The 24507-nt window shown below is 53.6% G+C and overlaps 1 protein-coding gene across 1 annotated transcript; it reads left to right on the forward strand.

Annotated features, from left to right (window-relative positions):
* Positions 248–24057, forward strand: IMPA2 (inositol monophosphatase 2). The gene is made up of 8 exons (XM_018039725.1): positions 248–532; positions 7285–7418; positions 10328–10432; positions 12328–12373; positions 14160–14268; positions 19370–19478; positions 19958–20109; positions 21447–24057. The coding sequence occupies exons 1-8, from the start codon at positions 437–439 to the stop codon at positions 21560–21562; spliced, it is 867 nt and encodes a 288-aa protein (XP_017895214.1). The 5' UTR covers positions 248–436; the 3' UTR covers positions 21563–24057.

Genomic DNA, 24507 nt, shown 5'->3' on the forward strand with positions numbered 1-24507 from the left:
TCCCTAGGATGGTCTCAGTGTCTCTGGGATACACTGTCCACAGGTCAGTGTGGAGGAGGGTGGTCCAGATGACCACCAGGCACACCCGAGGCTGAGATAATGGCCAGAGGTCACCCTGGGCCCACTACTGGGATTCGGATGAGATGAAACAGGGTGAGGTGGCGCTTGGGGAGGAGGGCGGGGCCGGGGTCTGGGCGGGGCGGGGCTTGGGGCGGAGCCGTGAAAGAGCGGGGCCCGCCGCGTTTCGGAGCGGGGCGGGGCTCTGGGCACTGCTCCCCAGCCAGGCGCCGGTCCAGCTCGGCCCTCGCCCGCTCCCCGCCCCCTGCAGGTCCGCACCCGCGGGCGGGCGCGGCCCAGGAGCGGAGCGGCCAGAAGCGCTGGGCGAGCGTGGAGCCTGGCGTCGGGGCCGGGGGCGCCTGCTGGCCCGGAGGCCGCGATGAAGGCGAGCGGCGAAGACGGGAAGGCGCCGGCCGGGGGCCCATGGGAGGAGTGCTTCGAGGCGGCGGTGCAGCTGGCTTTGCGGGCGGGACAGGTGAGAGCGGCCCAAGGCGCACGGCGGGCGCACGGGGACTTGGGGCACAGCGGGTGTAGGGCGTGGCGGATGGAGACCCTGCGGGCAGGAAGGCGCGGGGCGCGAGCCGCCGAGGGGTGCTGCAGCGCCTCCGGCACACCTGTGCACCTGCCGCTTCCGCCCCGGGGTTGGCGTCCGGGGTCCCTCGGGCTAGGGGCGCAGGACGGCCTGGCGAGGGGAACGGGGTTAAGGCGCGCGGACGGCCTCGGATTTGACCCAGGGGGCGGGACGCGCTGCGGTTGCCCGGAGTTCGAACCCGGCGCGTGGAGATAGGGCGGACCGTCTGTCCTCGAGTGTCCGTAGTCGAGAGGGTTCCGCTGAGTGAATGGAGGAACTGTTGCCCGCACCGGAAGGATGAAATAGAGCTGCGGAGCCGAAGAAACCTGCGGAGGGCAGCGCTCTTTTCGCGCTCTCGTTATGTTCTGCTCTTCCCTTCCTCGGTGCCCCGCGCCTGGGGTCCTCAGGCCACGTGAGGCGCCAAGTTAGGGGCGCTGGGGGAGGCCGGACGCAGGGATGGCTAGGTCCCCCCTCGCGCGTCGAGGCGCACGGCTGAGTTCCGGCGATCCGAATAGAAGGTGGACGGAGGAGGAGCCCTGTCCCTGCGGCAGTTCCTTTTCTAAAGGCAGGCTGTCGCCACTTTTGCAGTAGAAGTGCGTCCCCAGAGCACAGTCACCGTGCGGTCCCCCGGCCCCCTGACAGTTAACCTCAACACTAGTGGACGCCTTCTGTGTTGGGGGCCCTCCTTCTGCAGTTTGAAGGACTCAAGACTCAAAGGGGCGCTGTGAGCCTTGATCCTTGGGGAGAAGGAGCACCCCAACCCTGCCTGCTACCCTGAGGAAGCTCGGGGTTGCAGGGCCAACGTCCTTCCTGGAGAGCAGGTCCCCGGCGTGCGGGGGCACTGCCCCGCCCCTCCCCAACCCTCACTTCCTCTCCGGAGGCGCGTCTTCGGGGTATAATGGTAACTTTTAGGTTCCACCATACAACTTTCTTCCTTCAACCTTGGAGAAGCCAGTCTAGAATTCAGACACCACTGTGTAAACCCTGCTGGGCTGTTACAGGGTTTCTGTGGTTTTTCAAATTTAGATCCTTGAGGAAACAGAAGGGTTTTTGAAACCTTTTTTTTTTTTTTTAATAAATTTGCAAATGCTTACACAAAACTTGCAACATAGCAGGCCCCGTTCTAAGGGTCTTGGGAACTTTAACTTATCTAAGAGATCTTTTCTGCTTTTGCAACTTGCCAAGAACAACAGAAAAAGCATTTTTTGACAGTAGGGTGAGGGTGCAGTAAGGATTCTGCCCTTAGGGGTCTAGTCAGGAGGCCCAGGACTGCAGCCTCCCTCCTAGGCTTTATGCTGTTGCTCTCTGCCTCCCTGACTAGAGGAGGTGGGTAGGGAGGGGCCAGTGGTCTGATCTGGGGCTGGGACTAGACAGAAGCCACACAGGGTCATCCTGTCCTGTGTGAAGAGGGACAGAGTGCCTTAGTGATGCTCTGACAGTAACATCACAAGGCGCTGAGTGGAGAAAGCCTGGCCTGTAGCCAGTGAGCCTGGGGTGGGGAGGACAGAGGGTGCTGAGCGCTCACCCTTGAGTCCTCCTCAGCCAGAGGTATGTTTGGTGCAGGTCCCAGGGCCTCCTAGCACAGGGGTGCCTGCCCCTCCCATCCTGCTGCCCTGACGCAGCTCTGTGTGCTCAGGTCCTGAGCCAGAGGAAGGACTGGTTCCCAGGAGACTGTGTGGCCCTTCGTCTCTCAGTCATGGGTTCAGGTCACAGCAGCCTGGACCCTTTGCTGCTGTCTCCCCTCTGCCCATCCCGAGAGGTTTCCTGGACCCCCTGTGTCCTTGCCTCTCCACCGCCCAGTCCTGGGGTGCCTCGGGTTGGGGGCATCCTGGCCAGTCCAACCACCCCACAGCTGCAGGAGCCCTGCCCTGGCTACTAGGCTTTGGGGGACAGAGTGACGTCAGCCGCCCCCCCCATCACCACCGCAAGTACAGAGAGGGATATTCATCGAAATGAGTATTTATCATCTTTTATGTGATGTGTGAGCAAAAGTATCTAAGAAAACTATGTTTTTTAAGTTGTCCTGCAGCATAGATCCAGGTTTTGTTGAAGCTGAAATGTAAATAATTTAGGGGCCTTCTATAAGAAAAAATATACAAAATTCAACATAAAAACTGTTTATTTAGAATAAAAAAGGTCACAACAGTATACATTTTAAGATGCTCCCAAATATAACAGAATACATACAAATAACTTTTTAACTGCTTCTCAAAACGTTCTGTAATATTTTTTCACATTTTGGCTTCATACTGTGCATCTTCAAACGACGATGAGTTAGTAGTACATTCTGTGCAGAGTCTAGAAAGATAAATTCAAGCTTTTCTGTAAGGTGGCTCATTGAAATTGATTACTAATAGCTTTGAAAAGTTTATTTAGGCTTCAGACTTGTCACTGGTGGGTTCCTATAAATGTTTAGGCTTGCCCTCAAATTTGAGAATCCTGTTTCCTTTAACATTCTAGTTGTCAGACAGGGAAAACTTTGCTGGTGTACTCTGAGGTGGGGTGCCCCCTGTCCACCTCAAGCTGCCTGGAGCACAGGGGCACAGCGGGGACTCTCACCCAACAGCCCCATTTGTCTGGTTTGTGACTGTATTTTTTATCAGTTATTCGCATGGGGGCATTTGATAAGTGAGATACCACTAAGGGGACTGTCATAGAGTGGACAGGACAGTGTCTTGTCCCGTGTCATCCTCATCCTTTTCCCCAGAGCTCGCTGTCTTCAGTTTTCTGATAGTTACACCCGTCTTCTAAATAGTAGCTCTTTTCTGCATCATCCACATTAGACGCTCTTGTGTCGTGTAGCTGCATTCCCTGTCAGTCCCACTGGTGCCTGGGCTCACATGCTGTGACCACACGTATCGCAAGGTCAAGCCGAGCAGCATAGTTGTATTACAGTATTACACATTCTTTGCTTTCTTACTCAACTTGTGTTTTCCCTTAAAGTTTAAAAAAAGTGGGGTTTTTTCTTTTGCTTGGTTTTCTGTGTACCTACCAACTTCCATCTTCCAACAGAATTTCTGATGGTCTCCTCGGTGTAGATACTCATGGGTCTCGCTCCTGGGGAGATGTGGTCCTCACACCTTCAAGTGCATCAGAAGCACCAGGAGGGCCTTTGTGGCCAGCTGAGTCCACCCCCAGGTTCCTACCTGCTCGGTCCTGAGAGGGGCCAGGAATAAGCACCTCCACCAAATCCCCAGCTGGTGTTCTTGGTTGAGAGGCTCTGCTGTACGTAGTACGTTGTTGTGTGAGTGAGGATATGACAGTTCATTCACTCAACTCTTGAGACTTTGTACAGTGTCCAGTTTGGAATTATTAGGAATGATGTTGCTCATCCAGCACTCTTGCATGTGTCTTTTGGTTACGTCCATATGCATTTATGCTGGAGCTGGATTAACACTAAGAGTGAAATTGCTGTGTCATGGGGTAGGAAATTCCACCAGGTGCTTTTCCAAGGCGGCTGCATGGGTTCCCGCTTCCCCAGCAGCAGTTGGGGGTTCTTTGACAACACTTGGTGTTGTCTGTCTTTCCATTTTAGCCTCTGTGATGGGTTTGAGGTGGTATTTTATGGTAGTTTTAACTGTATATGCTATATGACTAAAGAACTTAAATGCCTTTTTATGTGTTTACTGACTTCCTAGAGATCCTCTGTTTTAAAATAATGGTGCTAAACTGATTAGAAATATATTCATTCACTCAACAAATATTTCAGTAACTCTGGAAAGAACTTTAACCTTTACTCTGAGTGTGACTGAGGTTCAGTTTGGAGTTCTGTGTGGAGTCCTACAAGGTGAAGGGGAGTTCACCCTGACTGATGCTGGGTGGGGGGCCTACAACACCAAAGGGGTTGCGGGCAGAAGCTTCCGATGGAAGCTATGGGAATTGTCCAAGTGAGGGGTGAGGGTGGGTCTGACTGCAGATGATGAAGAAGGCAGTAAAGCAGTTGAATTTTGTAGGGAGATTTGCTGCCAGATGGGAGGCGGATGTGAAAAGAGCCAGGGGTGCCTGCAAGGTTTGGCCTGAAAAACTGGTCCATGGATTTGTCGGAACTGTGGGCGGTGGGGAGCAGGTTTGGAGGTGGAGGTCAGATATTGTGTTCCAAGCTGTAAGCAGTTGAACTTGAATTGCCAGTGGATCTCTTCTTGTGTAGAGCCCTGTTGTGGGGAGTTCACGGGAGAGGCTGAGGGTAGAGTTTGGGAGCTGTCAGCCTGGGCTGGTGTCTTATGCCGGGTCCTGCCCCGGAACAGGGATGAGCAGGTTTGTCCTCCCCAAGCTCTCCTTAGGTGGATCACAGGTTGAGCCCTGGCATTTCCTCTGGGAGATCCCCATCTGTCCTGTCTGCAGATGGAGGGGACAGCTGGTGAGCTCAGTGTTTCTGCTGTCAGTTCTGGCCTCCGCTGGCCCCACCTGCACTGGCACCCCCAGCTTCCACAGGGTGGGGGGTGACCCACATTGACAATTGTAACACTTTGGCCAACATTTGAAGACTCAGCCAGAACAGAATTTGTGAGCTAGCTATTGACAGAAGCAGCAGCAGCAGCCCTATTGGCACATGTGGGCCAAGGGCCCAGGGGCAGTCTGTAGAGAGCTCTCTCACACAGAGAAGGGTTTGTGTTTTCTGTCTGTTCAGGCCTTCAACTAACTGGATGAGGCCCACCCATGTTCCAAAGGGCAAGCTGTTTTACTGATTTATATGCTCATCTCATCCAAAAACACCCTTATAGAAACACCCAGAATAACATTTGACACAGTATCTGGGTATCCAGCTGACACATAAGATTAACCATCTCATCACACTCATAAGTCTGGAACCTGAAATGTGATGGTACTGCCAGGCCCAAACCCCGCTTGCTCAGGCTTCTCTGAGTATACTTTACGGTTCTGGAGCTCATATGAGTTGCTCCTTGGGGATGGGTGATAACCGTATGGTCAACTTGGAGACATTAGCACAGAACCAAGATGGTGCACAGACAAGAAAGAGATGTCTGGACGTGGCTCTGAATAATAGCCCCAGATGCTGGAGCTGATGGGGTTTGAAAATCAGGCTTTAGTGACTTAAGGCCCATATTTTATCTATTAAACATTAACAGAATGTTATTTGGAGGGAGAGACCCAGGCCAGGAGGTCTGTGAAGTGCAGGCTTAGTTAGTGAGTAGCTGAAAAACATCAATTAAAAAACAGCACACACTAACTTATTACTGGCAGAATGAGAATGTTTAAAATCCTTTAGACAGGGAGGAAGCAGATGTGGTCAAGGGTTTTGGTGGGTAACTCACCTGGAATACCACAGATTATCCCCCGAGGATGGGACTGTCGCTAACGGGCAAGACTGATCGAGCCTGATAAGGATTTATGTCCTAAGACACTGTCCCCACCTCTCCTCTCCGTGTAGAAAATGTCTGAAATTGAACTTTGTTAACCTAGTATTAAGGTTTGTACATCGTGTGTGCAGTAGATTTGGGGGTTTTGCCATAAGTTGTTAAGTTTTGTGAGGCCTCAGCCCCTTGGGTGGATGGACCTTCAGAGGAGGGAGACAGAGGACACCTGGGGCTGGTGGTGGCCAGCTTGTCTGAAGGGCAGTGTAGTTTGGGGCAATGATTCAGAAATGAGGTCTGAATATCTGGGAGTGTAACTGGATGAGAGGACACGTCCAGGGCCCTGGGGAGCAGCAGCTGGTGAAGAGGGCTGGCCAGAGCAGCACCACGGGTGGTGGAGGATGCAGGTGTGGCATGGCCTGCCCTGCGCTGAAGGACAGGGGGCCGCAGTGAAACGATCACAGGATGGCAATAGTAAACGCTAGTAGAAACGGAAAAGAAGTCCTTACAGAAGGACAGGCTTGGCATCCTCCTCGACTCACAGTCCTTTGCGTGATCTGTGGCCCGGGGCCTGACTCCACCACCGCCCCCCCATCAAAAAGAAAAAGCCCAGATGACCACAGGACCCCCATGGGAGAGGGCTGGAGAGTGAGTGATGGCTCAATGGAGCAGAAGGGACAGGGAAGTTGAGGACGCAGAGGTGGGAGGGTGGCCTGGCTCCTGCAGAGAGGGGGTCAGAGGTGGGGGTCCTTCCTCACCCCCATCCAATTAGAGTCTGGGGGCAGGCTCTGCTTCCTGAAGCCTCCCAGGGCCCCATCTCCATGGCACTGACCCAGGAGACAGAAGCCGACCCCCTAGCACGCCCGTATCATGGCAAGAGGGGAGTGTAATGGGCAGGAGGAAGCACTGAGCGAATGGTGGCCCTTTGAGGATGTGACTCCGAGGTCACACATCGATGCCCCTCATGTCCTCTCGGCCAACCTTGGGCCCAGGGCCACACCTGCCTTCACAGGAGGCCAAGGCAGGGCTGCCAGGTGGCTCAGTGCCTGCCAGCCTTGGGCTGGGCTCTGTTCCTGGAAGGAGGGCCGGCTTCTCAGGCCCGGTTGTCTCTGCTCCAGGCCAGTCCTTGAGGCCACTGTGAGCCACCATCAGGGGTGATGGGAGCCATGAGGTGCTTTCTCGTGAGAAGGGGGTGCTGCAGTGAAGGCTCCCAAGAGCCCACAGAGAGCCTGGCACTGCCCATCTGCCTATCTGTCCTGTGTGTCCACTGGCAATGGGGGAGGGGCCCAACCCTGGAGCAGGAGAGGGCGGCCAGTGTCACCCACCTCCCACCCTTCATTGCAGATCATCAGAAAAGCCCTTTCTGAGGAAAAACGTGTCTCAACCAAGACGTCAGCCGCAGACCTGGTGACAGAGACGGACCACGTGGTGGAGGCCCTGATCCTGCAGGAGCTGCAGACCAGATTTCCCTCCCACAGGTAGGCGCACCCCGCCCCCCCACCCCACCCCCAAGGTCCCCCCAGGCTGCACAGACTTGCCTGGATGCAGCACCAAGCCCGAGCCAGGGAAGGCTGTCCCCCAGGGCTACCTGCTCTCCAGGACAGGTGTCCCCGACCTTATAAGTCACTGAGTGAAGAATCTGATGCAACTGTTCATCCTTTCCTTGAGAAAGACTAGCACTCGTCCAATGCTGTGCGTCTAGTTCCGGGGGAACCTGGGGCCCCAGGGGATGCTTGGACCTTGGGGAGGGAGGGGGGCTTCCTGAGCAGGAAGGTCCTCTCCTTCCTTAGGGAATCACTTACCCCAGAGCTCAGTCACCGGGTTCCTGGGTGTAGACGATGTGTCAGCCTGGCCGCTGTCCATCTGGACCAGTGAGGGGCTCCCTCCTCAGCTGCCCAGCGAGTGACCAAGGTTCAGGGACAGGCCAGTCCATACTCGCACCTTCTCCTTGCTGCTTCCCTTTAACCTGCGTCACCTGGGGTTTGTGTGTGTGTGGTGTGTACTATGTGTGCATGTGTTTGTATTGTGTGTGTATGTATGTGTGTATATATGTATGTGTGTGAGTGTGTGTATGGTGTGTGTGTGTACATGTGTGGTGTGTGTGGTGTGCATGTGTGTGGTGTGTGTGTATGGTATGTGTGTATGGTGTGTTTGTGGGTGTTTGGTGTGTGTATGTTTGTGTGGTGTGTGTGTGGTATGTATATGTATGTTGTATGTTGTGTGTGTGTTGGGTGTGTATGTATGTGTTGTGTGTGTCTGGTATATGTATGTTTTGTGTGTGTGTGGTATGTGTAAATGTGTATGTGTGTGTGGTGTGTGTGCGTGTATGGTATGTGTATGTGTGTGTTGTGTGTGTTTGTGTGATGTGTGTATGTAGGTGTGTACATGCATATTCTTGTTGGCAGCCCTTGTGTTTCAGCGTCTCTTCCTGTTTCCTTGTTTGATGTAAAGCCAGGACCTTGACATCTGTTATAATAGTTACAGGCTCTGAAATGTTTGATTTCTTAGTTTATAAAAATCTAAATTAACTGGCAGCCTCCAAGGAATCATAGTTGACGCTTAAGCAGTATGGGTTTGAGCCATGCAGGTCCACGCAGACGTGGAGTCAGTCACTCAGTATTAACACTGCAGATGCAGGCAGAGGTGCCGGCAGGTCAGTGCCCCAGCCCCGCCATGTTCCGGGGGTTGGAGTCTGAGAGAGTGCAGCTCAGGAACCACCACCAGTTCTGGTCCAGGGGCTCCTTCCATCCATGTGTCGTCCAGAGGCTCCAACAGCAGTGAGGCGTCTGGGCTGGGCCTCCAGGGGTCCAGGTAGAGGCTCTGGCCGTTGCAGTGCTCTGTGTGGTAATGGCACCAGGGCTCCGCATAGAGATGGTACCAGGGCTTCTGGCACTTTGTGGTCAGACTGCTCTGACAGGCCGAATCCTGGAATCACGCTCCAGCTCCTGGTGGTTTGGATCCACTGTTGTGTTGATGTGGGGCCTGGTATCCATTTGCACGATGTGAATTTCCATACTCCTTGCCGAGTATCAGGGCAGAAGTCAGCATGTCACATGGGGGATCCTCTTCAGAAGACTGTCTGGTCCACCCAGAGCAGTGGCCCCCACCCACAGTGGGTGTCAAGCTCCCTGGAGCTTTTCCAGCCCCCTGACAAAGCCCTGGGGGATGCAAGTGCCCCCTGAACCCAGCTGCAGGCTGCAAGGGGTGGGGGCTGGCTGCCCGGGTCAGCCGGCTCTGCCTGCCCCGTCCTCAGCTCTGGGCTAGCTCCAGGACACTGCTCTCTGCTCTGTTGCCTAGAAAATTCAGATATCTGAGATCATCTTTCAGCAGCTCGAAGCCAGGCTTGGTCTTTTCCCAATGACTAAGATTTAAGAGAAAGTCCAAAACTGGCACTAGTGGTAAAGAACTCGCCTGCCAATGCAGGAGAGGTAAGAGGTGTAGGTTCCACCCCTGGGTCAGGAAGATTCCCTAGAGGAGGGCACCCACTCCAATATTCTTGCCTGGAGAATCCCCTAGGGACAGAGAAGCCTGGTGGGTTACAGTCCATAGGATCGCAAAGAGCTGGACACAACTGAAGTGACTTAGCACTTAGCTAAACATCAGAATTTGGGGGCATTTAAATGTATTTTAGATCAGAGACAAATTGAAAAATCTGTGATGAGAGAAAAGTTGCATATGTATTGTAAGATAAAATGGTATGTTGTCATTTTTCTGCATATATAAGTATTTAAATATGTCCCTTAACCAAGTTGGTGTAAGATTGTCACTTTTTCTTAAGAAGGACTTTCTTTTGGAGCGTTTGCTCTTCCTCATTTTCAGTCTTTCACAAAACAGTATTAAAGATAGATTGCAGCTGTTTTGACTTTGATAAAATAAGAAACAACCTGATATGGGCTCCCTGGTTTTACGCTGTGTCATCAGGCAGTGGAGCTGGGCTGTGGCCTGACAGTTGAGGCTGAGGACCATGAGCTGGCTCCCTGGTGGACTGAAGGTGACCTTGTCACAGAGTCAACAAACTGGCCAGAGGGAAGGCCGGGGTGCACTGGGCCGTCAAAAATCACAAGGAGAGTTTTACAACTCTTAGAGAAAACTAATAAAGTAAAATGGGTTGGTCTAATTTGTCTCGAGCGGTGAACCTTATTCCTGGGCTATTTCCTTCTGTACCTCCCACAGGCCTATGAGGGACTTTCCTGGTGGTCCAGGGGCTAAGACTCCAAGCTCCCAGTACAAAGGGCCCTGGGGTTCAATCCCTGGTTAGAGAACTAGAGCTCACTAGATCCTGCCCCTGTTTGACCCAGAGAAGCCTGCTGGTCTCACAGCTGGGCTTTGAAATGCTGTGTCTTGGCTACCTAGCGCGTTTTCCCAGGCTGAGCTCTGTCCACTGCAGGTTCATTGCTGAGGAGGCTGCGGCCGCCGGGGCCAAGTGCGTGCTCACACCCAGCCCCACATGGATCGTGGACCCCATTGACGGCACCTGCAACTTTGTGCACAGGTGAGCAGGCACACCCGTCTTTTCAGAAGCGGCATTTTTTGAGGCAGCAGCCGGTTAGCAGACCTCTAGAGGGCTTTGGTCTCACTCACAAGGTGATCAAATCCTGATACTTCAAGGTTTCCCATTTGTGAGATTCATTCAAAGCATATAGGAAATCTTCAATTGTTTAAAAATTGTTGTTTATCACATTTAAACGTTGGGTTGAATTAAGAAGAACCCTTAAGGAGTTCCCTGGAGAGACAGACAGGGTTGTAAATAACACAAGGTGTCTGGTCCGGCAGCCTCAGGAACATGCAGTGTGGACAGTGGCCTTGGGGTTGAGGAGCCTGCCAGCTGCCAGCTTGATCTGATGGCAAATATCGGCCCCAAACAGCAGGTTTTCGGGGGGTCAGAGGCCCTGGTGGGGATGGGAGTGGGCTGGGGCAATGATGGCGCAACCTGGCCCTAGAAGCACTGACCGGGGGCAGGTGTCAGGGTTGTGCAGCTGGTCAGGGGCTTAAGGACACTGAGGTTGCCGTGGTTTCCACAGAGGGTGGCTCTCCCACGAGGACATGCGTGCAGCTCTCAGAGCTCCTGCCCTGTCCCAGGCCCCTGTCCTGCAGTGGGGGCTCCCATGACCTGCATCACCCCAGCCAGACACTCAGGGAGGGCCCGGGTCCCCGTCCTGCAGTCGGGGCGTTGGGGGGGGTGTCCCGTGACCTACATCCCCCTCAGCTGAATGCTTAGGGAGGGCCTCCTATAGATGACCCCAGACACCCACTTCCTTCCTTACAGTAAGGAGGTGATTGGGCTGGGGTGTGGAGCCCTCACTTGGAGTGTTTACATGTAAGTGTGGAAACTGATTTTGCCCATCACATGAATCGTCACCCTTTCCTGCATGAGGGTCACCTTGAGAATTTGGTCATGGCCCTATTGGAGGCAGTGGAACAGAGCGATCTGGTGACCCCAGCAGTGCCACCAGACTCTAATTCTAACTAGCGTGTGACACCCTGGGGAGTCGTGTGGGACTGGGGCACGTGAATCAAGTTATGGGTCACCGAGTAGAGCCCGTGTGTGGGTATTGGGGACAGAATGGGCCAAGCCCCATGGTGGACAAAGGCCACATGTCTACCCCAGGACCAGAGAGAGAACCTGGACTAGAGTGTCATTTAGGAAACAAGCTTTGCAGCTGACTCTTAGTCTCCAGACACTGTCCAGGGCCGCAGGGCCGTGGTGACTCCTCACCCTGCAGCTCTCACAGGACCTATCCTGCTCGTGTCCTGCAGTGTCAGGGATAAAGAAAGTGGGGAAGGGCCTTCTGAGGGTGGGTACCCCTGCTGGGCCATGGGGTGTCATGAGTGGTCCCATGGGGACAGCACCTCACAGCCTGGGAATGGTTGGTCCCAAGACTCCTGGGTTAGAACCAGCCCTTCCTTGTTCCTGCCTGTTCAGCTCTGACAGTCTTCACATAAAGGAGAGATTGTTCTGGAGACATAAACCCACAGGCAGGCTGCGAGGTCACCACCTGCCTTCCGTGCCATGACCACGCCTGCTGTCCTGTGTGAGGCTCACCCTGGATTCATGTCAGGAGGGCCTGGTTGTCGCAGACCTGGACCCTCCATCTCACTGGCCACTGAGAACCAGAAAGCTGATTATTAAAATCTCTCAACCGGGTCCTCTGTGGTCACTGTCCGTCCTAACAACTGTCAGTGCAGCTGTCTGTCAAGGTCGCTGTCCCACAGGTCAGCTTGGCCTGCTTGTCTTGGAAGTACTCGGTGCCATTGTGGGAAGTAGCTTCTGACAAAACAAACCCAGCCACTCTGTAGAAAGGTCTTCTGCGCCTCCAGCTGCACGGAGGCTGCTGAGCTTGCATGAGTCCATGATGTCACAGCGTCAACCATCTGTCTCCTCTGCAGGTTCCCAACTGTGGCGGTGAGCATTGGCTTTGCTGTGAACCAGGAGGTACATAGTGAATGGGGCCCTGGCTGCCTGGGCCCTTGGCTGCTGTTCCTTTATCTCACTTCAGGGTTCTAACCTTTTTTCCTGTTCTTGTCCTAAGCCTTCATTGTGACTGGTATTGATTTCAAATCCAAGAAAGGAAACAGGTGCAAAGCGGTTTGGGCCATGAGGGATTGGGGCGTGAGGGTTTGGAGCATAAGGGGTTGGGGTGTGAGGAGTTGGGGCGAGAGGGTTTGTGGTTTGAAGGTTTGGGCTGTGAGGGTTCGGGGCTCCACCAGCCCCACCCCCCAGGGCTTTCAGCAGGGCCGGGTGTAGGGAACATTCTGGGCACATGTTCCCAGTTAGTCTCCATCTGACCCCTGGGGCGTGTGATCAAGTCACACAATAAAGAAGCTCCTATTTTGGGAGGACATCTCTAGTCCCAATATTCTGTTAGGCCTTCATCCTCCTCTCGCTGTTGGGTGAGAGCGTGGCTGTCGCTCCGTTCCCACAGACCCTGGAATTGGGCCATACTGTGGGACCTGCGGGAAAGGCCGGGATGCAGGCTTTAGCTTCATTAGTTAACTGCAGAGATTACAGGCAGGAAGGACCTTTCCTTCCACACAGTTACCCTTGCCTAGGTCGAGGGCTCGAGCTATGCAGAAGGAGCCCTTGTTAGAGTCTTGTGTCCTGTCTTCAGTCTCGGCGTGAGCGCGGATGGCCGGCAGGAAGGGCGTCCTGCCTGTGAGAAAGAGCTTAGTTTTGGAGGTGACAATAAGCGAGAGTCTTAATGTTGATACTGGTTAGGGAATCAGCCACTCACGTTATTTCTATGTTAAACGTGGTCACTGAGATGTGCATGTGGAGCGGTAGGCACAGAGGAGTGGAGGGTTCATTCTGGCCTCAGGGTCACTGACCAGCCAGGCCTTGGCCTCTGATGGGTGCAGGGAGGCCAGCCCAGTTCCGGGACTGACTTGAACTTGGGGGCCCTATAAGGCCAGGGTCCTAGGAAAGGGGAGGGGGGACGTCACGTGCTGCTGGCTCTGGGTGGGCACTGACTGGGGGTCCTCCAGGAGTGGGTCCTTTTCCTGCAGCCCAGATTCCTCTTGGGCATCTGCCAGCAGCTCTCCCATTTTCTCTCTCTGTTGGCTGCCCTCCTCACCTTAGGACAGGCACACATGCTGTTCTTAACCCAGAACAGAGAGGTAGGGGAAGAGACGTAAGGAGGCTCACCTCCTCTGCACACCAGCTTGTTGGGGACCGAGGCTGTGTGCCCCGATGTGTGTGTGGGGGGGCCAGCCCCTCCGGGGATCCACATTTCTTCCTGGGCTTCCCCTCCCCGCAACTCTGGGTTCTGTCATGCCCTCAGCTGTCCAGAGACGTTCTGAGTTCTTCACATGTCAGCAATTTTGAGTTTCTTGTGGGGTTTGATTGGAGTCTCAAGGGCCTTTTTTCACCTCCCAGGAAAAAAACGAGATCTTTTTGAATAATGAAGCCTTTCCAGTTACTTTGAGTAATGCTGAAATGATACGCTTAGTTATGAGCATATCAAAATGAAATGCTCAATTATGATATCAATTTAAAATATAGTCTTATTCCTTTAAATATATCTTTAAATGTAGTGATTTAAGAAAAGAACAGTTGCTTTCACATTCAGGTCTAGGTTTGACTGCGGACGCTGATTTGTTGAGTTCCCTTTTGAAAGCTAATTTTCACCCACACCCCTTGCGTTTGTGTCACAGCTGGGGCTTCATGGCCTTTGGTCACTGTGTCACGTTCTTTGTTTTCTGTCCCACCTGCCTGTCCACAGCTGGAGTTTGGGGTGATTTACCACTGCACGGAGGAGCGGCTGTACACGGGCCGGAGGGGCCAGGGTGCCTTCTGCAACGGTCAGCGACTGCGCGTCTCCAGGGAGACAGGTGGGCCCTCTCATGGGAAAGGGACTTGTCAAGAGTCACTGCTCCTCCGGGCAGCCACGGGGGTCCCTTGCTGAGGTCTAGTGTCGTTGGGGACCGCACATCCCTGGGGGACTGGACGTCGAGCTAACCTGGGTCTCCGTGTTTCCCTTTGATGGGCCGGGTCTGTTCTTCACTCACCTTTTTTCCCAAACGAGGGAAGGAACCCAGCCACCTGTTCCCGAGTGGTCCCAGTGAGCTGGCAAGGACGAGGGCAGAGTCGGAGGCATGCTCTGGCATTCAGCACCTGTCGGTGGCCGAGGTGACATCACCTGGGTAGGGGCTGTGGCTCCCAGATGCAGTTGACTTTGGTTCCTGTGAGAACACGGCTGGCCGAGGAAGCCTTATCACGAGCCGTGTCATACACTGCACAGGTGCTGCCAGCCCTTGTCATTCCTGGAGCAGGACAGAGGACACAGTGGCCTTTACAGAGGGGCTGCTGCTACAGTTACAGTCTGTGTGGCAAGCTGGCCTGAGAGGCAGTGAGAGGGATCAGAGGTGTCCCTGCCCGCAGCTCCCCACAGTAGTGGGGAGATGGGCCTCCAGCGCAGGCCAGGTCCACCAGGCTGAGCTCCAGTGAGAGCAGACCATGTGGATCCCCAGACTGGGGGAGAGGGAGTGGCAGCCCCATGACCATGACTATAAGCAGCAGGTCTGCAGGGGAGATGACCACCACATGGAGAACGGGCCAAGCAGGACCAAGGGCAGGCAGGCGGCCTAGAGGTCATGAGTGCCCAGAGTGTGGGTGGGGATGGGAGGAACATTACAGGGGCTGGGCAGGGTGGGTGGGGTAGGACTACGGACCGCCCACTGCCTCTGCTGCCCAGCCCCCGGCTCCCGCCCCAGGACAGTTTGGTTTGGCCTGCGTAGACAGCAGCGTTAATTACAGCCTCGCCTGCCAGAGGCAGCCAGGCAGTCGGTTGTGTAATGCTGGGGTGAGGGAGCGTGTTGTTAAACTCGTGGGTGAACTTTGTTCCACATTCATGTGCTATGACAGGCGGCTCAGTCCCCTCTCTCACGACCCTCCTAGACCCTTCCGTATCCAGCCCTCCTCCCACGGCTCACACCCACCATCCGCCCCCTCGGCAACACGGAAGCCCAAGTCTCTCCATGCTCTGTTCCAAAGCCCTCCCGCAATTGTTTTAAGACTCTGATTCATACAGTCCAGGGTGACAGCTTCCGCCCTGCTTGTCCTCTGTGTGCCGGGTGACTTGGTTTCCACCCCGGAGATGACGGGATGTTCCTCTCAGCTGCACAACCCTTGGATATCTACACACCTGGCTTTGTCCCAACTGTGATGCCTTACGTGTGTGACTGGTCAGCTGTGTTCCTGGAACCTCGGTGTTCATACATGCAGGGAGGCGCGATGACAGCTGTGAGGGTTACGTTACATCCTGCATCCTAGCACTGGAGAACAGCCCTGGGGCTGGTGCCCAGAATGAGAGTCGTAATCAAAGGAGGAACTTGAGTCTTTGCACAGAATCAGCCAGCTGTGACCTGTTGCTGAGGCTGGGATGCATTTCTGCAGGCACTTTGTAGCCAACGTTTTCTAAAATATTTATCTTTGGCTGTGCTGGGTCTTCATTGCTCTACGGGCTTTCTCTAGTTGCAGCAAGTGGGGGCTTTTCTTCGTTCCGGTGCGTGGGCATTGTGGTGGTTTCTCTTATTGCAGAGCTCAGGCTCTAGGGTGTGTGGGCTCAATAGCTGTGGCTCCTGGGCTCTAGAGCCCAGGCTCAATAGTTGGGGTGCACAGGCTAAGTTGCTCTGTGGCACTTGGGATCTTCCTGGACCAGAGATCAATACTGTCTCCTGTATTGGCAGGTAGAATCTTTACCACCAGTGCGCCACCAGGGAAGCCCCTTAGCCAACATTTCAGTACACATCTTTTTGTCACTTTTTATCTAAGCATTGTTTTTTCTTAAACTTTTTATTTTATAGTGGAGTATAGCTGATCAACACGGTTGTGATAGTTTCAGGTGAACAGTGAAGGGACTCGGCCATACATATACATGTATCCATTCTCCTCCAGCTCCCATCCAGGCTGCCATTGAGCAGAGTTTCCTGTACTATACAGTAGGTCCTCGTTGGTTATCCATTTAAAATATATCAGTGTGTACATGTCCATTCCAATATGTCACTTTCTGTTAAACCTTTTCACCTTTTCTACCAATTTTTTAATTTTTGAAAATTTTCTCCTTTTCACAGTCCATTTCTTGTAAAGCATGATCTATCGTGTTTGTTTGTGTTTAGTCACTCAAAGTCATCTCTGACTCTTTGCAACCCTATGGGATTCTCCATGGAATTGTCCATGGAATTCTCCAGGCAAGAATACTGGAGTGGGTAGCCATTCCCTTCTCTAGGGGATCTTGCCGACCCAGGAATCGAACCCAGGTCTCCTGCATGGCAGGCAGATTCTTAACCATCTGAGCTACCAGGGAAGCCCCATCATTTGTGTTTATCTTATTCATTTAGTCTGACTTTCTTTTATGAAAGTTTTCTTCCCTGATTTCTCCTGGGACCCCTCCCCTCTATTTGTGAATGATGCTCTCCTGTGCATTCTCCATTTTTGACTTATAGCTGCTTCTGTTTTGTTGGCAGATCTTTCAGATTGGAGAGATATTATTCTGCTTCCTGTCCTCTTTCTTGTGATAATGGCGTATGAGATTCAAATATCATTCTTTTACATTCTTGCTACTTGAAATTTGTAGTCATGAGCTCTAGAAGTTGAGGGGATGGGGTGGGCGGGGGAGGCACTTTCTGTCATTTAGTGGCTTTGGGGCTCCCTCTCCTGGTGTGTTTGTGAACTGTCTGTAAAGTTGGCTCCTCCTTGGACTCTTGGCTCTGCCCCTTCCCCACGGCGGCCGTCATCTCCTCGGTCCTGCGCCGCTGATTCCAGCCCAGTGAGCGTGGGGTTCACTCCCATGAGTGTCTGCTCCGTGGGTCCTTCCCGGAGAGGCCCTGGAACGTCAGATACAAGAAGTTGTGGGGCTGTCGACTCCCGCTCTTCAGAACTCGCCCCCTGCCAGGGGCTCCCCCAGCCCCTCAGTCTATTGCAGATTTTGAGGGTCTCCTGCTCGGGGTCCTGCCCGGTTCGATCCCTGGGTCGGGAAGATCCTCTGGAGAAGGGACAGGCTACCCACTCCAGTGTTCTTGGGCTTCCCTTGTGGCTCAGCTGGTAAAGAATCCGCCCGCCATGCGGGAGACCTGGATTCTATCCCTGGGTCGGCAAGATCCCTTGGAAAAGGGAAAGGCTACCCACTCAAGTATTCTGGCCCGGAGCCATGGGGTCGCAAAGAGCCGGACATGACTGAGCAACTTTCAGGGCACTCACTGCTTGGGGTCCAGGAGACCCGCCACCTTCTCAACTCCCACGCCCCCACTCCGGCCGCGGGGCCGTGTCGCCGACGGGCGTCTGCCGCCCCCTGGTGTCGGGGTGGGGAAGTGCCGGGTGTGGCCAGGTTTTGTGGATGGTTTCGTCTACTTTTTGTGTTTTACTCTCCAAGCTGCTGTTTCTGTCAGAGGATATTTGGAAGAAGTAACGTGGGTGTCCACGGCGGTCTTTCTAGGATTCTCAACAGCGTTTTTTCCCCTCAGTTACTTGTTTCTTTAGAACAGAAAGCATTGCGATGACGGTCACGTGGCATGAAAGTAACTGCTATAAACTGAGCACTTCTGTGGTTCCTGGGCTCAGTCCGGGTGGCCCTCCTCCCAGCCCCCAGCGTGCTTTCTGTCTAGTTCTGGGCCTTTCAGTGAGGTAGTGCGGCTAACATTTCTTTTCACGTGAGGGGCTCATGGCCTGTAAGGATCTGGAGGCAGGAGCACGTGTGTGAGAGGCGATGGTCCAAGGCACCACGGGGAACTGCCAGGCCTGTGCTCGCTCCCCAGAGGTAAAGGCTCGGAGTAGTAAGGCCGCGTTTCAGGACAGAGGACTTGCCTCCCTCGCCTCTAGGCTGTGAAACCTCTCTCAAGACACCCTCACTCTGATCCTCAGCCAGAAAAAGGTTTTCAAATGGTTAGAAGTCATGACCGCTTCGTGGATTACAGCCTTGTCGTGCCGAAGGGGCTTGTGTCACTCTCTGAAGCTATGAACCATGCCCAGCAGGGCCACCCAAGAGGGATGGGTCATAGTGGAGAGTCCTGACAAAGCATGGTCCACTGGAGGGTGGAATGGCACATCACTCCGGCATTCTTGCCACGAGAGCCCCATGAACAGTATGAAAAGGCAAAAAGAATTCGAGCAAACTCCAGGAGACAGTGGAGGACGGGAGCCTAGTGGGCTACAGTCCGTGGGGTCGCAAAGAGTCCAACATGACTGAGAGACTGGACGACAACAACAGTATCAGTGTCTCCTGCAGGTGGTCTGTCCCTGGTGCGAGGTGACTGCAGGAGTGAGGTTACCTGCGGGCAGGTTTTTCCTCCACTTCATGGAGAGGCTTCATTCTCTCAACCGAATACACAGGCGGGCAAGCCCCGAGGCCTGAGGGCACAGGACATGAAATCTGGGTGTGAGAGGGTCTGTAGCCAAGTAGGGACAGTGCTACAGCCCCACAGGGAGTCAGCCAATTGCCTGCATCTGGTGACCACACAGCAGCGTTCCCTCATGTGGGGGTGTATGGGGGGATTATTCTTGGGGAAAGACGTTGTTTAGATGTCACTTCCTCTTTGGGGGTGATGTTTCCATCTTTGTCATCACAGCAGCAGGAGAAAGGCTTTTAAGGCAGATTTATTTGATGAGGCATTTTTTTCCTCCCCATTTGGAGTCACTTTGTTTTTGTTTGTGATTGAGTGATGCTGGTTTTGTAACCACCCCCAGACCCTTCCGAGTTCCTCCATGCTATGCGTCCCTGGAATGAGAGGACTGGGAGGTAAGAGTCAGGGTGTGACTGGTCAGCCCGACCTCCCTTTTCCAGGTCAGAAGCCTCTGCAGTGTCAGCCACACAGGGAGGACACGGAGTGTGAGCAGGATTAGAAGGCGGGTGCAACGTTCCTTTCGGGGAGCACCCTGACTGTGTGGTGAGAGCCACGCCGTGACATTTCTAATGGGGGGGATATTCTCTCCATGCAGACCTATCCAAGGCCTTGGTTCTAACAGAAATCGGACCCAGAAGAGACCCCGCAACCCTGAAGCTGTTCCTGAGCAACATGGAGAGGCTACTCCACGCGGGTGCCCACGGGTACGCCTCCCCTCCCAGGACCTCCGGGCAGGCACAGCAGCCAGCTACCCCCTGGGCGGGAGCAGGGGACACACATGCCAGCCAGTCCACAGCCTGGAGCTCCTAAGCCCCGGGTGGGGGCAGGGCCCCGAGCTCAGCGCCCTCCGTGACATCAGTGATGCCCTGCCCCCTCAGTCTCCCCTGGGTCTGCCCTGACAGCAGCCGCTCCACGTGGTCTAAATCGAAGGTCATCAAGGGTCCACAGAGTGCAGGCTGAGTTTTTCCGTTGCAACACCAGCCACACTTCAGGCTACACAACTGAGGGCTGGTCCGTCAGCACAGGTGGTTCTGTTGGGCAGCACCGCTCTGGGCTCAGAGCTCAGAGTAGAGCTTGTGGGAAGAGGCCCTGGGCTCCTGTTCAGCTTCTGAGTCAGGGGACCTTCAGGGGGCAGCACTGGAGCAGGGCCATTCAGTGTGCTCACCCCCTCTCTCTCTGACAGGGTTCGTGTCATCGGCAGCTCCACCCTGGCGCTCTGCCACCTGGCTGCAGGCACTGCCGACGCCTACTACCAGTTTGGCCTGCACTGCTGGGACCTGGCCGCAGCCACGGTCATCATCAGGGAAGCCGGGGGCGTTGTGATGGACACATCAGGTGAGCTTGGCCGTCAGGTTGCTCTCCGTCCCCAGGGGTGTGTCCCCCAGACAGACCCGCAAGCTCAGACAGACATCCTCCCACCTCTGCTGACAGACAGGTCGGGAGGACAGTGAGCCAGGCCAGAGGGCTTCTCCCGCTTCCTGGTGTGAAAATGGACCCAGGGTCAGGACTCGGGTGGGGTTGGGGGAGGGTGGGCAGTGTTTTCTAAGCTCTCATGTCCACCAAGACTGCAGAGCTGGCCATGTGCACCCCAGTCTAATGACGAGGTTTTAGGTGGTGATCCAAGAGGTGACCTATCCCTCTGCCTGGAGGTCACCACCCTACTGATTGGCCCCACAGGGGCAAGTCCCGCCCCAGGGACGCCCATGCAGCCACCTCTTACATCAGGGTTCTTGTGGAGCCTGTTCTCCCCAACCTTTGCTCCAGAGCCTGTTGTGGACATGCCAGGCTCCCAAATAACCTCTGGGGCCTGCTCTGCTCTTTCCCTGTTGCTCCTTCTCCTCGGGGCCTGGTGGAACTGCAGGGGGGTGAGGCATGACGTGAAGACGCTTTGGCTTTGGGCATCAAGGACAGGCAGGCCCATCTCAGCTGAAGACTTGTCTGTCCTGGATGTGAGTACACGAGCATGCATACACACAGACATACGTGTACACCAAGGTCTCCTGGGTGTGACCACATGAGCGTGAACACACACAAACACGTGTGTGCACCAAGGTCTCTCGAATATGACCATGTGAGCACACACACACATACACACGCGCACATGCACACACACACACACACTAATGTATGTGCACCAAGGTCTCCCAGATATGACCATGTGAGCACACACGAACATGCATGTGCACCAAGGTCTCCTAGACGTGACCACAAACACACACACATACAAACGTGTGTGTACCAAGGTCTCCTGGATGTGACCACATGAGCACATGCACTTGAAAATACCCACGTGCACCAGGGGCTCCTGGATGTGAACACAACACAAACACATGTGTGCACCAAGGTCGCCAATGAGTCCTTTATGCCTGTTCACACCTCTAGGAGGTTGAGGTCCTTCAGCCTGCCCTAAATATCCAGTGCCTAGAGCATTCATTTCAGGGGCCTGTCAGAAAGGATACCCCCAGCCTCCCCAGGCCTGCGGGGTCCCCGGAGCCCCAAGCACACAGAGGGTGAGAACTGCCTCCTGTCTTGAGCCTCAGGCACTGCACCTGAAGCTGGTATCCCCTAGCACAGCCTTAGGACATGCTGGGCCTGCAGGCTGAATGGACCGAGTCAGGCAGAGCAGGGCTGGGGCTCACCCCTCACCCGACGCCCTGTCCCTCTGTCCACAGGTGGGCCACTGGACCTCATGTCATGCAGGGTGGTTGCTGCAGGCACAAGGGAGATGGCGGTGCTCATTGCCCAGGCCCTGCAGACAATTAACTACGGGCGGGACGATGAGCGGTGAGGGGAGCAGACACAGGGCCAACCTGGATGGGGGCCTACCGGGAGCCTGGAGCTGGCAAGACCCTAAACAGCAGGATTTCCTGATCCCCAGAGGAGCCATCAGGCCGAGCCTGGCTGTCCGGCTGAGCCTGTGTCTGGGTGCCTTTGTTGTCTGGTGTCTTCTCTTTATGACCTCACGTCAGGTTAGTCCAGCCGTCCACCAGGACCGGAACCCAGATCTCACAGGACATATGTGCTGATATTGCAATCATGATTTTGTTTCCAGAATGCAAATCTCAGGTGATAAGGCTTTAGAACTGCTGATAAAGCAGGCTTGTTCTCAGCACCCCTCCCCATGCCCCATGACACTTCAGAATACAATAAACCAAGTGACGCCACTCTGCTTATGTTTCCCTCCACAAGTGTGTCTCCTGTTTCCCCTAATGACCCCAAAATCCACAGGCCCTTTAGGGAAGTTGTTGGCACGTTACAGCCCAGAGTCCACACGTGGTTTTTTGTCTGCCTGCCACTGGTGAGGACAACTTCAGTCATTATCGTGTCTGTATTTAAAATCCAGGGCGTGGGTCAGACTGAAGAAAACCTAACCAAAATCAAACCTCTAAAATCCTATTGTTTTTGTGATCAGTTTAATGAAGAAAAGTATTTTCTTGGCCTATTTTTTTTCCTCTTTAGGAAGAGGAATTCTATATAACAGCAGTTCTAATGAGGATGTTCTCTGGATGAACTTAAACATTCACTGAGGTTTGAGAATCAAGAAAGTCAGTCTTAGGACAGAGGAAGTTCCAGTCATGCTTAACTTTCTCCCTCGTGTCCTCCTAATTTGCCGTCAACAATACTTACAGAGCATTTAGAGCCGCCTGACAGCTGCTGCCTCTGGCGCCTGAACTCCGGGGCTCAGCCCATATGATGACACAGGCCTTGTCACCAAACCGCGCCCAGAGAGCTCTGCGAGCTCCGCGGAGCCTCGCAACCCTGCACGCTGACTCCCCCTCACCATCCACTGCCCTCCACTCACAGGGCAGGTGCCCACTCAGACCTCTGGAGGATGGACCCCAGGGGGTTTCCTGGGAAATCCCCTCCCTAGTCAATCCCCAGGGGGCTTATCTCCACCTGCCCTTGGGTGGTGGATTGATAAGTTTGTATCTTTAGGAAGGAGTTTCCTTATCTGAATGGGTTGCCAGGTGAACCCCCAAAAGGTACAATGGTCAAGGGCCTAGACACGTGAGGACTGGGGTCTCTTTTGGGGCTAAAGAATCTCCCACTCCTGTGCACAAAGACCCACCTTTGACAGCCACAGGCTGTGTGGGGGCGTGGAGGCCTCAGCAGCTGGATAAAGGGCCATTTACTGCCGTTGGAGCTGGGGGCTGGTCCCCTCCCCATCCCTGGGGTGGAGACCACATGCAGAGCCAGATAGGGCCAGGGTAGATGTGTGGGGAAAGAGGTTTGGACCCTCACTCCTGACAGTCCAGGATCGCATCCCTTGGCCTTTGCCATCTCTCGACTTGGAGAAAAGCCTGAGTTTCTACTTACCTGGCTCACTGCCACAGCTTGATGCTGGTGTGGGTGCCCTGTTTCTGCTCTGGCTACAACAGACTTCTAGTTGGCAATGAGGTCATTGCAGAAAAGGAAGGAAAAGGCCTGGGCCACCTGGCTTTACATTTTTAAAAACCACGTTGCCACATCTGTCCACCTGTGTCCCCAGTGGCATTGTTCACAGTTGCCAAGAGAGGGGAGCCACCCCAATGTCCATTGACAACCGATGGATTAATGGAATGTGGTCCATCACATGGTCAGGATGGTATTCAGCCTAAGAAGGAAGGGGATCCTGCCACCTGCAGGTGAATGAACATTCTGCTCAGTGAATCCAGTGGACACAAAAGGAGCAACACCGAGTGACAAAGCAGTCAAGCTCATGGACACAGAAGTAGGCCCCGGGGCCTCAGAGAGGGATGAGGGGTTATTGTTTGAAGGGTATGCTGCTGCTGCTGCTAAGTCGCTTCAGTCATGTGCGGACCCCATAAACGGCAGCCCACCAGGCTCCCCCATCCCTGGGATTCTCCAGGCAAGAACACTGAAGTGGGTTGCCATTGCCTTCTCCGTTGTGAAAGTGAAGTCACTCAGTCGTGTCTGACTCTTGTGACCCCATGGACTGTAGCCTACCAGGCTTCTCTGTCCATGGGATTTTCCAGGCAAGAGTACTGGAGTGGGTTGCCATTGCCTTCTCCGTTGAAGGGTATGGGTCAACTCTATTTCAATAGAATTGTTTTATTAAAAAAGAGTAAAGTGTATGGAGATTCCATTGTGCAAGATGAAACATGCAGATCTATTGCATGAGCATAGATGTACTTAACAGTATATAACTAAATATACAGTATTTAAATATACAACATATCAGTAAATATACTTAACAGTACTGAATGGTACACTTAAAATGGTTTAGATGGTAAATTCTGTGTTATGTGTTTTACCACAATTAAAATATTTTAAAATTACTTTAAAAATATGATGCCTACTGGTCTTACTGTTCTTTTTGCAGCATTATTTATGTATTTTATATCTTTACATCATTTTGTATTGAGGCATAGTTTGCATACAATAAATTCCACCGCTCTGGTGTGTTCAGTTTTTGAGTGTTGACTATTCCAGTCTTTGACTATAAGTGTCATGTTAGTTGTAAGGTTTTGTTTCTTTTCTTTTAGTTCAGGTGTAATTCACGTACAATAAAAGTCTCAGTTTTAAAATTTACAGTTCAGTCAAAGTTGCTCAGTCATGTCCAACTCTTTGCAACCCCATGGACTGTCCATGGAATTCTCCAGGCCAGAATACTGAAGTCGGTAGCCTTTCCCTTCTCTAGGGGATCTTCCCAACCCAAGGATCGAACTCAGGTCTCCCACATTGCAGGCAGATTCTTTACCAGCTAAGCCATAAGGAATTTCAGGTATTCAC

The sequence above is a fragment of the Capra hircus genome, chromosome 24 (assembly GCF_001704415.2).
Source record: "Capra hircus breed San Clemente chromosome 24, ASM170441v1, whole genome shotgun sequence".
Lineage (NCBI taxonomy): Eukaryota > Metazoa > Chordata > Mammalia > Artiodactyla > Bovidae > Capra > Capra hircus.

Coding starts and splice junctions, on each gene's coding strand:
- IMPA2 (XM_018039725.1), top strand. CDS start 437: ATGAAGGCGAGCGGCGAAGACGGGAAGGCGCCGGCCGGGGGCCCATGG. Junction 533..7,284: donor TGGCTTTGCGGGCGGGACAG/GTGAGAGCGGCC, acceptor CCTTCATTGCAG/ATCATCAGAAAAGCCCTTTC. Junction 10,433..12,327: donor ACCTGCAACTTTGTGCACAG/GTGAGCAGGCAC, acceptor TCTCCTCTGCAG/GTTCCCAACTGTGGCGGTGA.